The sequence below is a fragment of the Carcharhinus amblyrhynchos genome, chromosome 7 (assembly GCF_965287045.1).
Source record: "Carcharhinus amblyrhynchos chromosome 7, sCarAmb.v2.hapA, whole genome shotgun sequence".
In the NCBI taxonomy this organism is placed as follows: domain Eukaryota; kingdom Metazoa; phylum Chordata; class Chondrichthyes; order Carcharhiniformes; family Carcharhinidae; genus Carcharhinus; species Carcharhinus amblyrhynchos.
In genome coordinates, this window is record NC_137330.1 from 104,429,988 (window position 1) to 104,448,055 (window position 18,068).

The 18,068-nt window shown below is 44.6% G+C and overlaps 1 protein-coding gene across 1 annotated transcript in view; it reads right to left on the reverse strand.

The window, feature by feature from the left end:
* ak9 (adenylate kinase 9) overlaps window positions 1-18,068 on the reverse strand; it is a 341,329-nt gene that overhangs the window by 253,582 nt on the left and 69,679 nt on the right. The window contains exon 12 of the mRNA XM_080193447.1: window positions 1,754-1,934. Coding sequence (XP_080049573.1) covers window positions 1,754-1,934 — 181 coding nt within the window. The remainder of the gene's footprint in view (window positions 1-1,753; window positions 1,935-18,068) is intronic.

Below are 18,068 nucleotides of genomic sequence, written 5' to 3' on the forward strand. Positions count from 1 at the left end.
ATCCCCAGGGCCCAATAATCTACATCCCAGAGTACTTAAGGAAGTGGCTCTAGAAATAATGAATGTATTGGTGGTCATCTTCCAGGATTCTACAGACTCCGGAGCAATCCCTGCAGATCGAAGAGTAACTAATGTTACTCCAATATTCAAAAAGGGAGGTAGAGAGAAAACAGGGAATTATAGATCAGCAAGCCTAACATTGGTAGTGAGCAATATTCTTGAATTCATTATCAAGGACTTTATAGCAGGACACGTAGAAAGCAATGGCAGGATCAGACAGAGTCAACATGGATTAATGAAGGGGAAATCACGCTTGCCAATTCTGTTGGAATTCTTTGAAGATGAAACTATTAGAGTTGACAAGGGCGAGCCAGTCAATGAGGTATATTTGGACTTTCAGAAAGCGTTTGACAAAGTCCTGCGTAAGAGGTTATCATGCAGGATTAAAGCGCTTGGGATTGGGGGATATGTGTTGAGATGGATAGAAAACTGGTTGCAAAGAGTAGGAATTAATGGATCCTTTTTAAATTGGCAGGCAGTAACTAGTGGGATGCCACAGGGATCGGTGCTGGGGCCCCAGCTATTCACAATATATGATGTGGCAATGCCGGCAGTGAATTGGACTGGGCACAGCATTAGGTCTCACAACACCAGGTGAAAGTCCAACAGGTTTATTTGGAATCACGAGCTTTTGGAATGCTGCTTCTTCATGAATCTCACCTGATGAAAGAACAGCGCTCTAAAAGCTCATGATTCCAAATAAACCTATTGAATTTTAACCAGGTGTTATGGGATTTCTTACAATTCACAATACATATTAATGATTTGGATGAGGGAACAAAATGTAATATGTCATCTTTGTTCACACTGCAACCAGCCTCAAAATGACTAATGGTGTCGAGGTCCTCATCGATGACGATGGACGAACAACCTCACCTAAACTGTCCATAATATCACTTGACACCTGCATCCACTCATCTACTACTGAATCCCTTACTCACATGTCTTTTTTTATGTACTATATAAACATGCACCTGGTCATTCTCTCACCCTTCACTATCCCTAAACTTGAGGTTATTCAAACCTTTTATGCTTAATTGAAAGAATGGACAATGTACAATACTGGTAGCTCACAAGTAAATTTGCAGTCTACAACTGAAAATAATTTATTCATTTTAGAGTTGACAACAATTTAGAAAATCAAAACTTGAACAATAAGCATTAACTACTACCTCCTTCTGCTGTCTTGTATCTTATTCTGGATTGAGAAACTGCTCATTGTGAGATCCCTATCTGCCCATGTGTTGACTGTAAGACCACTTGAAATTGCAGTGCATAACCGTTATTAATTAGTTCAATTAGCCCTTACATTGATGACCTCCCAAAATATCGAGATTCAACATGATGATGTTGGAATTCCTCCATAAGACATCACAATCTATTTTATGGTGGATTGCGAGTATCATGCAATCACCTACATGCAGGTTTAAATTGATGTGGAAAATAACTACCTAATTCAGATTATACAAGTTAGATTCAAATTATAGGACTGTCTCACATTCAAATCTGCCAATCTCACTGCTGATTAATTTCATTCCTCTGAAAATTGACAATAGAAATAAATTATTATGCTTTATCATGACACTTATACTCTCTTCTTGGGGTTCTTCTTGGAATTGGATGCAAATGCTACTGCAAAGTTGTAAGTACTCTACATAATAATCATATGGTATAAAATAGAGCTATGAAATACCTTTGCATCATATTTATTCGCAATCAATGTGCAGAGTGTGGTCTTTCCAGAAGATTTTGGACCCAGTATTGCAACCTTACAAGGTGGACAAGGTTGTGGAGGGAGAAGATATGGTCGAGGATTGGAGATAAACTTTTTCAAAGTTTCTTCAGATGAAAGAAAATACATTTTGTCCAAATAGCTGCAAAATAGATTTTAGAAAATTATGAAAATGAGGTGCACGTGAACTAAACTAAATAAGCATAGAAGAATAAGCTCAAAGATAAGGCTCTGTTACAGACTCTGTAATAAACCTTCTGCAGAACTAGAGAATGATGAAAATTATGTATTCTATCATCAAAATGATAAGTACAATAATGTGAAAACCATAATGATTTCAATGATCAAATGAAATTTCAGGCCACAATATTACTCCCTCAGGATGGATGACATATAAGACGGGTGGTTAAAAAGAAAAATATGGGAACATGGTCCCAATGAACCAATTGCAGGTCCTGCATAAAAATCATACAACCTCATTTCTAAGAGTAATGTGGGCTTACCCGTAGCACATGGACAGCTGCAGTTCAAGAAGGCAGCTTATCACCATTTCCTCAAGTGTAATTAGGGATGAGCAACAAATGTTGGCTTCGGCTGTGGCTCCCTTCCTTTCACCCCAACAAGCCCAACCCTTTATTTCTTCCTTCCTGATTACAGGGAAGTATCCCCAAGGGATTTGTGCTGTAGCCTCCTACCAACGTTTTTTCCAAGCTGGTCTCCCAGGAGGAAAATGGACGGAACATGATAGAAATTTTATGTTAGGGTGATGTCCTGCCATTGAATTTGGAACAACCTCCACATTCCACCTTGCTATCTTTCCTCCACCTATTCCCTCTCCCCCACAAGCTTTCTGCCTCCTCATAAATAGCTAAATAATACATAAATAACTTACAAATGACAAAGTGTCAGTTCAGAGCTAGTCACTTTGGACCAAATAGAAGAGTATTTTTGGCTGATCTATCAAACATTCAATTTGAGGTAACTAATATCTTGACTAGTTTATTTCAGGCATAAAATATAGCACAGTGGCATTACCTTGGATCTAATCATTCAGTTTCAGGCACTATTGAAATCAGCACCAAAAACAACAGGATGAAAAATAATTTTAAGAATATATTTGCTGTTGAGCACATTTAGCACAATGCTGAACATGATTTATTCTTTCACGAGATATGGACATCACTGGCTAGGGCAGCATTTTTTGACCATCCCTAATTGTTCAAAATGTGCAGCATAAGAATGCACCTAGGAAAAGCAAACACTATGTTTGAAGAGAAGATCATAATCATAGAATCTCTACAATGCAGAAAAAAGCTATTTGGCCCTTTGAGCCTGCACCAACTCTCTGACAGAGCATTTTATTCAAGCCCTATCCACATAACCCCAGGAATTTACCTCCTGCAATCCCATGAGCTACACATCTTGGGACACTAAGGCCAATTACTGGGGCCAATGCACCCAATGGCAGGAATTTCCCATGAAATGCACTAGCCAAAATCTCCCCAAAAATGCAGTATTGGCTCAGGCGAGAAAATTAGTGTCAAGCTCACAGGCTGCACTGCGGGTTTTTCTCACCATTTTGAACACTTGTGCACGTTCAAAGGGGAGGTGAAATTCAGACCATTAGCTGGAGGGGCAAGGCCTACAAAAGCCAGCAACCCAGCAATCCCAAGATCAGGGCCCCATTTTTAAAAAGCGCTCCAATCCCTGTTTTAAAGAAAAGCCACCCCCAACCAACAGGCGCAGACAAAAACTCCTTCCCATGGGCATCAAGACACAGAAAGGTAACTCCTCTCCTTGGATAATGGGAGCCCCCACAATGGAACTCCCCAAAAGGGCCACCTGGCAGTGATGGGAACAGTGCTAAAGGGTACTGTTAGAGTGTTGGGGGCAATGCCCAGACACATCTCTCACCACCCAAGGGCCATATGTACCTGTGCATCCCTGCATAAGAACAAAGATCAGTACTGCAAAGAAACAGGCCCTTCGGCCCACCTTTTACCTCCACGCAATCCATATCCCTCTATTCCCTGACTATTATGTATCTGTCAAGCTGCCCCTTAAATATTGTTATTGTACATGCTTCTACCACCTCCTCTGGCAGCTGATTCCAAGCACTTAATCACCCTCTGTATAAAAAACCTGCCTCTCACATCTCTTTAAAATTTCCTTCTTTTACTTTAAACCTATATCCCCTAGTAATTGAAATTTCTACCCTGGGAAAAAGACTCCAGCAATCCATTCTATCCATGTCTCTCATAATTTTGTAACTTTCTATCAGGTCACCCCTCAGCCACCGATGTTCAAGAGAAAACAAACCAATCTCTGCTCAAAGCCAATATCCTCCAAACCATGCAACATCTTGGTAAACCTTTTCTGCATCCTCTCCAAAGTTTCCACATCCTTTTGGTGGTGTTTTGACCAGAACAGTACGTAATATTCCAAATATGGCCTAACTAAAGTTCTATGCAGCTACAGCATGACTTGCCAACAACCAATGAAGACAAGCATGCCATATGCCTTCTTGACCACCACATCTACTTGTGTTGCCACTTTCAGGGAACTGTGCACCTGTACGCCTAGATCTCTCTGTATGTTAATGTTTTTAAGGATTCTGCCATTTACTGTATAATTCCCTCCTGAATTAGACCTTCCAAAATGCATCATCTCGCATTTGTCCAGATTAAATTCGATCTGCCATTTCTCTGTCTGAGTCTCCAGCCTATCTATATCCTGCTGGATCCTGTGGCAATTCTCCTCACTATCCGTAGTTCCTCAAATCTTGGTGTCATCAGCAAACCTACTAATCAAATGGCAAACATTCTCCTCCAAATCATTTATACGTATATTACAAACAACAGGGCTCCCAGCACTGATTCCTGCAAAACACGACTAGTCACAGTTCTCCAGGCAGAAAAATACCCTTCTACTGCTACTTTTGGTCTTCTATGACCAAGCCAGCTCATCATGGGTCCCATGTGACTCCACCTTTGGTATCAGCCTGCCATGAGGGACCTTGTCAAAGGCCTTGCTATATTCTACGTAGACAACATTCACTGCCCTGCCTTCATCACTTCCTCAAAAAACTCAAGACCTCGGTGTCCTCATGCAGTCATTGAAAATAAGCGCAAACGTACAGCAAACGTACAGTGAATACAGCAAATGGCACGTTAGCCTTCATAGCAAGAGGATTTGAACGTAGGAATACAGATGGTTTATTGCAAATGTATAGGGCATTGTTGAGGCCACACCTGGAGCCCTGGAGCACTGTGTGCAGTTTTGGTGTCTTTAGCTGAGGAAGAATGGCCTTGCTATAGAGGGAGTACAACAAAGGTTTACCAGGCTGATTCCTGGGATGGTAGATCTGTCACATGAGGAGAGGTTAAATTGGTTAGGATTGTATTCATTGGAATTTAGAAGAGTGAGAAGGGATCTCATAGACAGTTATAAAATTCTAACAGGGTTAGACAAGGTAGATTCAGAAAGACTGTTCCCAGAAGGATCTGGGAATACAGATACATAATTCCCTAAAAGTGGCGTCACAGGTAGGTAGGATCGCAAAGAGTGCTTTTGGTACTTTATAAATCAAAATATTGAGTATAAGAGTTGGAATCTTATGGTGAGATTGTATAAAACATTGGTGAGGCCAAATTTAGAGTATTGTGTACAGATTTGGTCACCTAATTACAGGAATCATATTAATAAGGTTGAAAGAGAAGGTTTACAAGGATGTTGCCGGGACTTGAGAAACTGAGCTACAGAGAAAGATTGAATAGGTTAGGGCTTTATACCCTGCAGTGTAGAAGAATGAGGGGAGATTTGATAGAGGTGTATAAAATTATGATGGGTATAGATAGAGTGAATGCAAGCAGGCTTTTTCCACTGAGGCTAGGGGGGAAAAAAACTAGAGGACATGGGTTAAAGGTGAAGGGGCAAAAGTTTAAAGGGAATATTGGGGGGTCTTCTTCACACATAGAGTGGTGGGAGTGTGGAATGAGCTGCCAGATGAAGTGGTGAAAGGAGGCTCACTTTTAACATTTAAGAAAAACTTGGACAAGTACATGGATAAGAGGGGTGTGGAGGGATATGGTCCAGGTGCAGGTTAGTGAGACTAGGCAGAAAGATGGTTCGGCACATCCAAGAAGGGCCAAAAGGCCTGTTTCTGTGCTGTAATGTTCTATGGTTCTAATAGAGGGGGAGTTCAGAACTAGGGGTCATAGTTTGAGGATAATGGGTGAATCTTTTAGGACGGAGATGAGGAGAAATTTCTTCGCTCAGCGAGTGGTAAATCTGTGGAATTCACTACTACAGAATATAATTGAGATCAAAACGTTGTGTCGATTTCAAGGGAAAATTAGATATAGCTCTTGGGACTAAAGGCTTCAAGGGAAATGGGGGAAGTGGGAATCAGGGTATTGAATTTGATGGTCAGCCATGATCATAATGAATGACGGAGCAGATTGGGAAGGTCGAATGGCCTACACCTGCTTCTAGTTTTTATATTTCTAAGATTCCGCTCCAATAATTTCCGTACCACTGATGTAATGCCAAAATATTCCAGATTATCCCTATTGCCCTTCTTAAACAAGGAACAAAACTGGCTATTCTCCAATCCTTTAGGATCTCTTCTGTGACTAAAAAACATACAAAGATTGTGTACAAGGCCCCAACAATTTATTTCCTCAGAATTCCAGGATAAATCCTATCAGGTTCTGGGGACTCGTCTACCTTAATGCTTTTCAAAAAACCCAACACCTCCTCCTTTTTTATATCGACATGCTCTAAAATATCAACATACCCCTCTCTAGACTCACCGTTCACCTCGTCCTTCTTCTTTCTGAATACCGATGCAAAGTATTTGTTAAAGATTCCACCCACTTTTCCAGCTCCATGCATAAATTCCCTCCTTTGTCCTTGAGTGGACCTACCCTTTCCCTAGCTACCCTCTTGCTTTTCACACATGTATAAAATGCTTTAGGATTTTCCTTAAGCCTGTTTGCCAAGGACATTTCATGGCCCCTTTTAGCCTGCCTAACTCCATGTTTAAGTTATTTCTTGCTTCCTTTATATTCTTCAAGGCCTCTATCTGTCTTCAGTTTCCTAAATCTTACGTGTGCCTCCTTTCTCTTTTTGATTAAGTTCACAATTCCTTTTGCTATCCTTATCATTCACTTTCACAGAAACATGCTGGTCCTGAACTCTAATTAGCTAGCCTTTAAAAGATTCCCACATGACAGATGTGGATTTACCCTCAAACAGCCACCCCCAATTTACATTTCCCAGTTTCTGCCTAATATCGTCGTATAACACGGTCATCTCATTTTTGAAAACCAGTAGAGATTTGCGCTAGCTGGGTGGGAAGTTACAATGAGGGCAGAAGCAGCAGCACCAGCGGTGGAGAGCAGGGAAAATTCCTGTTTTTGGCCTCTTATGAGGTTTGGCAGCCATTAAGGGATTTTCACCTGCTGTCAATGGGACTATTGGATTGTGGCAACTAGAGCTTTAATGGGCATACAAAAATAGTGATCTACTCACTTTAGACCGCAATAATTATTTATCCAAGAGGAACACACCATTCTACTGGAGGGCAGCATTAAATTTCCACATTGCTGGGATCTCAGCGCTCCCCCCCCCCAGCTCCAACCATCACATTTAAATATGTCCCTGCACAGCACTCTATATATATGTATATAAAATGGTCAACACCCGTGCCAATATTTTACAACTACATTTTTTTCACTCTCCTCACCCTGTCTCTACATCTTGGTGCTCCCCCCAACATCTACAGAGGATGTGGAGGTAGCTTGCTGACTGCTACTTCCTGTTGTCTGTGATGATCTTGGAGGATGTCTTCTGGAGGGCCAAAACCCAGAGGGTCCTGGCCTGCTTTAGGTGTCCTGTTTTGGGGAAGGCAAACTCTTCTCAACCTGAGGAGCTGAAGTTGATGGTGTCACAGAAAAGAGGGGATTTGAGTTTGGACTGATACCTCTGTATTCAGCTGGTGTATTAGGCTTCTCCCTACGGCTGCCTGAAGCCATGGCTGACTCCTTGAGGACAACAGGTAGCATTGAGTGGAAGGATCCTGGACTAAGGTCTCTAAAGGCCTGCCATCCGACCAGTGTGGAACTCTGCATGTTGGATTGCCGGTGCTAACATCTCAGACTGAAGTGCGACTGATGGCAAAGGAGGGGCCCCTGTCCTACTGAACGCCCTCAAGGCCAACCTTAAAATGGTCATCAAACTAGCAGACAAAGGAGGGGCCACTGTTATACTGAATCAGATTCATCAGCTGCACTCACACGACAACCCCGAACATCACCCAAGCACAATGCAACGCCATCCGTGCTCTCAGGACTGACCACAACATTGTCATCAAACCAGCAGATAAAGGACGGGCCACTGTCATACTGAACAGAACAGATTACTGAAAAGAAGTGCACTGACAACTGAACAACGAGGAACACTGTAGACAGTTACCTGCAGATCCGACCAAAGAACACATGACAGATGTGGATTTACCCTCAAATAGACATCCCCATCAACTCAACAGACTGATCAAGACCTTTGATCTGGACCTTCAGAGTACCTTCCGTGCTCTTATGCCACATACTCCTTGCGTTGGAGATCTCTACTGCCTCCCGAAGATACATAAGACCAACACACCCAGCCATCCCATCGTATCAGGCAATGGGACCCTGTGTGAGAACCTCTCTGGCTACGTCAAGGGCATCCTGAAGCCCATCGTACAAAGAACCCCAGTTTCTGTCATGATACAACAGACTTCTTACAGAAACTCAGCACACATGGAGTAGTTGACCCAGGAACACTCCTCGTCAGAATGGATGTCTTGGCACTCTACACCAGCATCCTCCACGATGCTAGCATTGCTGCAATTGCTTCAGTACTCAACGACGACAACTGCCAATCTCCAGATGCAATTCTGCAACTCATTCACTTCATCCTGGACCACAATGTCTTCAGCTTCAACCAGTTCTTCATCCAGACACATGGAACAGCCATGAGGACCAAATTCGCACCTCAATATGCCAACATCTTCATGCACAGATTCGAACAAGACTTCTTCACCGCACAGGACCTTCAGTCGATGCTATATATTATATATACTGACAATATTTTCTTTCTTTGGACGATCACTGAAACAACTATATGATGACCTCAACAAGTTCCATCCCACCATTAGACTCACCATGGACTACTCTCCAGAATCGGTTGCATTCTTGGACACGCATCTCCATCAAGGACGGTCACCTCAGCATTTCACTGTACCATACTGCAAGTCCACAGATAACCTCACGATGCTCTACTTCTCCAGCTTCCACCCTAAACACCAGAAGCCATCCTCTATGGACAAGCCGTCTATGTATACAGGATCTGCTCAGATGAGGAGATGCAATAGACACCTACAGACACTGAAAGCTGCCCTCGTAAGAACTGGATGTGGCACTCAACTCATTGATTGATAGTTCCGACGTGCCACAGTGAAAAACTGCACAGACCTCCTCAAAAGACAAACACGGGACGCAGCGGACAGAGTATTTTTTGTTGTCCAGTATTTCCCTGGATTGGAGAAACTATGACATCTTCTTCAGAGCCTTCAATATGTCATTGATGAAGACGAACATCTCACCAAGGCCATCCCCACACCCCCACTACTTGCCTTCAAACAACTGTGTAACCTCAAACAGACTACTGTACGCAGCAAACTACCCAGCCTTCAGGGGAACAGTGACCACGACACCACACAACTCAGCCATAGCAACCTCTGCAAGACGTGGCGCATCAGCGACATGGATGCCATCATCTCACGTGAGAACACCGTCCACTAGATACACAATACATACTCTTGCGAGTCGACCAACGTTGTCTACCTGATACGCTGCAGGAAAGTATGTCCCAAGGCATGGTACATTGGCGAGACCATGAAGACGCTATGACAACAGATAAATGGACACCGCTTGACAAGCACCAGGCAGGAGTGTTCGCTTCCTGTTAGGGAACACTTCAGCAGTCAAAGGCATTCAACCTCTGATTTTTAGAACCATAGAAAATTACAGCTCAGAAACAGGTCTTTTGGCCCTTCTTGTCTGTGCCGAACCATTTTTTGCCTAGTCCCACTGACCTGCACTTGGACCATATCTCTCCACACCCCTCTCATCCATGTACTTGTGTAAGTTTTTCTTAAATGTTAAAAATGACCCCGCATTTACCACTTTATCTGGCAGCTCATTCCACACTCCCACCACTCTCTGCGTGAAGAAGCCCCCCCCTAATATTCCCTATAAATTTTCTCCTTTCACCCTTAACCCATGCCCTCTGGTTTTTTTTCTCCCCTAGCCTCAATGGAAAAAGCCTGTTTGCATCCACTCTATCTATACACATCAAATTCTTATACACCTCTATCAAATCTCCCCTCATTCTTCTACACTCCAGGGAATAAAGTCCTAACCTATTCAATCTCTCTCTGCAACTCAGCTTCTCAAGTCCCAGCAACGTCCTCGTGAACCTTCTCTGCACTCTTTCAACCTTATTTACATCCTTCCTGTAACTAGGTGACCAAAACCGTGGAGGCTTTGGAGAGGGTACAGAAAAGACTTACCAGGATGTTGCCTGGTATGGAAGGCATTAGCTATGAGGAGAGGTTGGAGAAGTTTGGTTTGCTCTCGCTGGAACGACGGAGGTTGGGGAGCAACCTGATAGAAGTCTACAGGCTTATGAGAGGCATGGACAGAGTGGATACTCGAAAGCTTTTTCCCAAGGTGGAAGAGTCAATTTCAGGTGCAAAGGGCAAGGTTTAAAGGAGATGTACAAGGCAGATATTTTACACAGAGGTGCCTGGGGAGGTAGTGGAAGCGGATACAGTAGTGACTTTTAAGGGGCGTCAAGGCAAAAACTTGAATAGGATGGTAATAGAGGCATATGGTCCCTGGAAGGGTAGGGGATTTTAGTTAAGTCGGCAGCATGGTCAGTGCAGGCTTGGGGGACCGTAGGGCCTGTTCTTGTACTGTAATTTTCTTTGCTCTTTGACTTGATTACCTGTTAAGACTGACATTCCAACCATTATCTTGTAATTTGTAAATATTTATGCCCTGTTTATGAAACAAATCCTGCACTCACCTGATGAAGGAGCAGCACTCCGAAAGCTCGCGCTACCAAATAAACTGTTGAACTTTAACCTGGTGTTGTGAGACTACTTACTGTGCCTACCCCAATCCAATGCCACAACTTCACATCATAAAAGTCTGCAGGGAGCAATCAGAGGGCGGAGCAGAGTGGCATTGTGAGTATAAAACTAACTTACCTTGAGAATCCATGGCCTAGTCTGCAGGAAGCAGTTGGAGGGCGGAGCAGAGCGGCACTGTGAGTATAAAACTAACTTAACTTGGGGATCCGTGGCCAAGTCTGCAGGGAGCAGTCCCAAACACTACTTCAATATTTCCCTCCCTCCCTCCTCCTCCAACAAAGAAACAAGTCGGCAGGAGACCACAAGCAAGGGAGAGGTGAGTTGCAATTCTTTTATCCTTTTATCTGTATAAGGGCAATATGGCAGCTAGGGCAGTAGCATGCTCCTCCTGCCAGATGTGCGCAATTAGGGAGCAATCTAGTCTCCCTGACTGTCTGCAGAAAGAGTGGCCATTTGCAGCTCCTCACAGACCACATTGTTCAGCTGGAGCAGCAGGTGGATACACTGCAGAGCATACAGGAGGCAGAGAGTGTGATAAACACTAGTAACAGGGAGGTTATCACACCACAGGTTCAGACAGATAGATGGGTGACCGCCAGGAGAGGCAGGCAGGTAGTGCAGGATCTCCTGTGACTATTCCCCTTTCAAACCGGCATACCATTTTGGATGATGTTGAGGGGGATAGCCTGTCAGGGGGAGATACCAACAGCAGCCAGGCCTGCTGTGACATGGCAGAACCAGCTGTCGTGTCACAGGCCTAGCTGCTCCCTGTAAATCCCTCCCTGTAACAACCCCCCTGTAACTAGTGTCTATCACACTCTCTGCCTCTTGTATGCTCTGCAGTATATCCATCTGCTGCTCCAGCTGAACAATGTGGTCCGTGAGGAGCTGCAAATGGACACACTTCCTGCAAAGTTGTCAGGGAGACTAGATTGCTCCCTAATTGCCCACATCTGGTAGGAGGAGCATGCCACTGCCCTAGCTGCCATATTGCCCTTATACAGGTAAAAGGATAAAAGAATTGCAACTCACCTCTCCCTTGCTTGTGGTCTCCTGACAACTTTTCTTTCGTTAGAGGAGGAGGGAGGGAGGGAAATACTGAAGTAGTATTGGGACTGCTCCCTGCAGACTCGGCCGCAGTTCCTCAAGGTAAGTTAGTTTTATACTCTCAGTGCCACTCTGCAACTCAGGGTTGGGCAAAGAGCAAGCGAGCAGTCGTAATAGGAGACTCGTTAGTTAGAGGCACAGACAGGTGTTTCTGTGGCCACAATCAAGACTCCAGGATGTTATGTTGCCTCCCTGGTGCCAGGGTCAAGGACGTCTCTGAGCGATTGCAGGACATTCTTAAGAGGGAGGGAAGCAGCCAGAGGTCGTTGTACATATTGGTACCAACAACATAGGTAGAAAAAGGGATGAGGTCCTTAAACGTGAATATAGAGAGATAGGCAGAAGGCTAACGTGCAGGACCTTGAAGGTAGTAATTTCAGGACTACTACCAGTGCCATGTGCTAGTGAGAATAGAAATAGGAGGATTACACAGATGAATGCCTAGCTTGAGAGCTAATGCAGGGGGCTGGGATTTAATTTTTTGGATCATTGGGATCTTTTCTGGGAAAGGGCTGATCTGTTCAAGAGGGATGGTTACATTTGAACTGGAGGGGGATTAACATCCTGGCAGGGAGATTTGCGAGAGCCACTTGGGAGGGTTTAAACTAGTTTGGCAGCGGGGTGGGATCCAAAGCAGTACAGAGACAGAAGAGAAGTTTGAGGACAGCACAGAAGTTAAAGAGAGCACATTAATTAGTAAAAGCAGTATCAGTAATCCTAGTACAAGACAGATCAGGCAAAAGCAAGACAGAGAACAAGGGAAGTCCAGATTAAACTGCATTTATTTCAATGCAAGAGGCCTGACAGGCAAGACAGATGAACTCAGGGCATTGATGGGTACGTGGGACTGGGATATTATAGCAATTACTGAGGGAGGGACAGGACTGGCAGCTTAATGTTCCAGGGTACAGATACTACAGGAAAGATAGAACAGGATGTAAGAGAGGAGGGGGAGTTGCACTTTTGATTATGGAAAGCATCATGGCCGTACTGAGAGGGGATATATCTGAGGGCTCGGCCACTGAATCTATATGGGTAGAACTGAGAAATAAGAAGGAGGAAATCACTTTGATAGGGTTGTACTATAGGCCCCCAAATAGTCAGCTGGAAATTGAGGAGCAAATATGTAAGGAGATTACAAATAGCTCCAAGAAAAACAGGGTGGTAATAGTCGGAGATTTTAATTTTCGCAACATTGATTGTGACAGCATGGTACTAGAGGGTTGGATGGAGAGAAATTTGTTCAGTGTATTCAGGAGGAATTTCTCATTCAATATGTGGATGGCCTGACTATGAAAGGGGGCAAAACTTGACCTCCTCTTGGGAAATAAGGACGGGTTGGTGACAGAAGTGTTAGTGAGGGATCACTTTGGGACCAGTGACCATAATTCTATTGGTTGTAAGATAGCGATGGAGAAGATATGTCTGTCCCAGAAGTTAAAATTCTAAATTGGGACGAGGCCAATTTTGGTGGTATCAGGCAGGAACTTTCAAAAGTTAATTGGGGAGTCTGTGGGAAGGCAAAGGGATGTCTGGTTAGTGGCACGCTTTCAAAAGAGTGTTAACCATGGTTCAGGGTAATAAACACATTCCTCTTAGAGTGAAGGGCAAGGCCAACAGAAGTTGGGAACCCTGGATGGCTTGGGATATTGAGGCCATGGTCAAGAAGAAAAAAGGCACATGACACGCATAGGCAGCTGGGATCAAGTGAATCTCTTGAAGAGTATAGCAGGTATAGGAGTAGAGTTAAGAGAGAAATCAGGAGGGCAAAGAGGGGGCACAAAATTGTTTTGGCAGATAAAGCAAAGGAGAATCCAGAGAGTTTCTACAAATACATAAAGGGCAAAAGAGTAACAAGGAAGGGAGTAGGGCCTTTTAAGGATCAACAAGGTCATTTATGTGTGGATCCACAAGAGATGGGTGAGATCCTAAGTGAATATTTCTCATCAGTATTTACTTTGAGAAAAGCATGGATTCAGGGAACTTGGGGAAATAAATAGTGATGTTCTGAGGAGTGTACATATTACAGAGAAGGAGGTGCTGGAAGTCTTAAAGCACATCAAGGTAGATAAATCCCCAGGACCTGATGAAGTATATCCAAAGATGTTGTGGGAGACTAGGGAGGAAATTTGAATCATTGATAGTCACGGAAGGTGCCTGAAGATTGGAGAGTGGCAAATGTTATGCCTTTGTTTAAAAAGGGCTGCAGGGTAAAGCCTGGGAACTACAGGCCAGTGAACCTCACATCTGTGGTGGTTAAATTGTTGGAAGGTATTTTGAGAGACAGGATCTACAGGCATTTAGAGATGCAAGGACTGATTAGGGACTGTCAGCATGGCCTTGTGAGTGGAAAATCATGTCTCACAAATTTAATTGAGTTTTTTGAAGGGTAACCAAGAAGGTAGATGAGGGTAGTGCAGTTGATGTTGTCTACATGGACTTTAGCAAGGCCTTTGACAAGGTACCACATGGTAGATTGTTGCATTAAGTTAAATCTCACTGGATCCAGGGTAAGGTATCTAAATGGATACAAAATTGGCTTCTTGACAGAAGCCTGAGGGTGGTTGTAGAGAATTGTTTTTCAAAGTGGAGGCCTGTGACCAGCGGTGTGCCTCAGAGATCAGTGCTGGGCTCACTGTTATTTGTCATTTATATTAATCATTTGGATGAGAATATAGGCAACATGGTTAGTTAGTTTGCAGATGTCACCAAGATTGGTGGCATAGTGGACAGTGAAGAACATTATCTCCAATTGCAACGGGATCTTGATCAATTGGGCCAGTGGGCTGACAAATGGCAGATGGAGTTTAATTTAGACAAATGCTAGGTGATGCATTTTGGTAGGTTGAACCAAGGCAGGACTTATTCAGTTAATGGTAGGGCACTGGGGAGAGTTACAAAACAAAGAGATCTAGAGGTACATGTTCATATGTCTTGAAAGTGGAGTCACAGATGGACAGAGTGATGAAGAAGGCATTTGGCATGCTTGGTTTCATCGGTCAGAACCCTGAATACAGGAGCTGGGATGTCCTGTTGAAGTTGTACAAGACATCAGTAAGGCCACACTTGGAATACTACGTGCAATTCTGGTCACCCTATTTTAGAAAGGATATTACTAAACTAGAAAGGGTGCAGAAAAGTTTTACTAGGATGCTAACAGGACTTGATGTTCTCCGGAGCAGTGTACCTGGTGGCTGTGGCTGTGGTGAGTGCCTGATTTACCTGAAAATCGCTTTGTGGCTGCACTTCCAGTTTGCGGGGTTTGTCAGAGTGTAGTTTACTTCCGTACCGGAAGTTAGGCGAGGGGATTGTCGGGAGGGGGGAGCGGGGGGTATAAAAAAGGAGGTAGCGGCATACAGCGGGCAGCGTCGACAGCGGGCAGCGGAGTGAGTGGGAGCTGAGTGAGAAGGGCTTTGGCTCGCTGGGCTTAGGCGAGAGCAGGATTACAGAAGGTGAGTGGCAGATTTCTACCTTTTGCCACATACAGGAGGTTGGGACATGGCAGGTGCTATAGGGAGGAACATAAGCTGTGTTAGGTGCCGCATGTGGGAGTTCTTGGTGGTGTCACATCTCCCCAAGGTCCGCATCTGTGCTAAATGTTTAGAACTGCAGCGCTTGAGGGCCCGGGTCAGGCAACTCGAGGGGCGTCTGGAGGATGCGTTTCTGGTCAGGGAAAACGAGGAGACAATGGCTAGGAACCATGAGCAGGAAGAGGTCCCAAGGGCTGAAGAGCAGGAAGGGTGGACGACTGTTAGGTGGAAAAAGAGGAAGAAGAAGAGTAGTCATGGTCCCCCGGCCTCCCCAGTGGCCCCCCAAGATTCATCGACAGGGGCACAAAATGATAGGCAGGAGGGCCAGAATGACTTAGAGGGACAGAAGGGGGCTGGCAAGGTGATAGTGGTAGGGGATGGGAGGGTCCAGGGCATTGATAGGAGGTTCTATGGGCAGAGGCGTGACTCCAGGATGGTGGTCTGCCTCCCTGGAGCAGGGGTAAAGGACGTAACAGAAAGGGTAGAGGGAATTTTGAAAGGGGAGGGGACCCAGGCAGAGGTCATAGTACACATAGGGGAGGGGGACATAGGGAGGAGCAGTAGGGTAAAGGTCCGTAGGCAATTTAGGAAGTTGGGGTCCAAACTAAAGAGCAGAACCTCCAGGGTGGCACTCTCTGGGTTGCTGCCTAGTCACAGTAAAAAGTTTGACAACACCAGGTTTTAGTCCAACCTATTTATTTGATAATATACTCACTAGCTTTCGGGGTTACCCCCTTCGTCAGGTGAATGGAGAGTTCTGGCCTCAGACAGAGCATATAAAGCACAGACAGTTTAGAGATTACTGATTAAAATGCGAATCCTTACACCTAACCTGCTGTTCAAGACCTGAAGTGGCTGATAATGTGAGTGGAAGGAGCACTGATCACAGTTTAAAGAGATGTGTATTGTCTCCAGTACAGACAGTACAGTAAGTGAGGTTTTGCAAACCCAGGCAAGTCATGGGGGTTACAGATAGTGCGACATGAACCCAAGATCCCTGTTGAGACCGTCCTCATGTGTGCGGAACTTGGCTATCAGTCTCTGCTCAGCGACTCTGCGCTGTCGTGTGTCGTGAAGGCCGCCTTGGAGAATGCTTACCCGAAGGTCAGAGCCTCGGGAGACACCGGAAATGCAGACTTGTATGTTAACGTTTTGTCTTTTATTCCGCAGGTGGAGGTCCACCTTGTTGTCAAACAAGGGGCATGCACACGGTGGGTCGTGCGTGGGCTGCTCTTGGAGGTTCCGGGGGTGGCCTAGTACTTCGTGTCGGTGTGTGTGCTTGATCCTGGACCAGTAGACAGGCGCCGCAACAGCTCAGTGACTAGCACTGCTAGCTGTGCAGATACATGGATTTGGGCCTGTGTCTGTGGGAGTTTGCGCATTCTCCCTGTGGTTGCGTGGGTTTCCTCCAGGCGCTCCGGTTTCCTCCCACACCCCAAAGATGTGCTCTTAGGCTGATTGGTTTACCAAATTGACACTATTCTCCCCTGAATCTGGCTAAGTTAGGGGTTCCATTCGTAGACACGCAGGGTAGAATAGGTGTAGGATGATGCGGCGGCACGGGCTCGTTGGGCCAAAGGGCCTGTTTCCCGTGCTGGGTTGTTCTTTGTTCTTTGAATTATAAGGAGAGGCTGAATAGACTGGGACTTTTTTTCTCCGGAACGAAGGATGCGGAGGGGTGACCTTATAGGAGTCTATAACATAATGAAGGGCATAGGCAAGGTAGATAGTCAATATCTTTTCCCAAAGGTAGGGGAGTCTAAAAATAGAGGGCATAGGTTTAAGGTGAGAAGGGAGATACAAAAGTGTCCAAAGGTGCAATTTTTTTCACACAGAAGGTCTGAGTGCCTGGAACAAGCTGCCAGAGGTAATAGTAGAGGTGGGTACAATTTTATCTTTTAAAAAGCATGTAGATAGTTACATGGGTACAATGGGTATAGAGGGGTATGGGCCAAATGCAGGCAATTGGGGTTAGCTTAGGAGTTGTTAAAAAGGGCGGCACGGACAAGTTGGGCTGAAGGGCCTGTTTCCATGCTGTAAACCTCTATGACTCTATATCTCGAAGCATTGTGATGAATGACAAGTCATTCTCTTTTCAGTAGTGTTGGCTGATTGTGAATTACCAACTGACCAAACTCCCTAGGTCTTCCTTGTAACATGATATGGAACTTGAATGCTTGTCTAAGCTCATAGAGTTGTACAATCATAGAGGTTTACAGCATGGAAAACGGTCCTTCAGCCCAACTTGTCCATACTGCTTTTTTTAAAAAACCTCTAAGCTAGTCCCAGTTGCCCGCATTTGACCCTCTATACCCATTTTACCCATATAACTGTCTAAATGCTTTTTAAAAGACCAGTCTCTACTAATATCTCTGGCAGCTTATTCCAAACACTCACCACCCTGGCAGAAGGACACACAGTGTGATGAATCATCCAA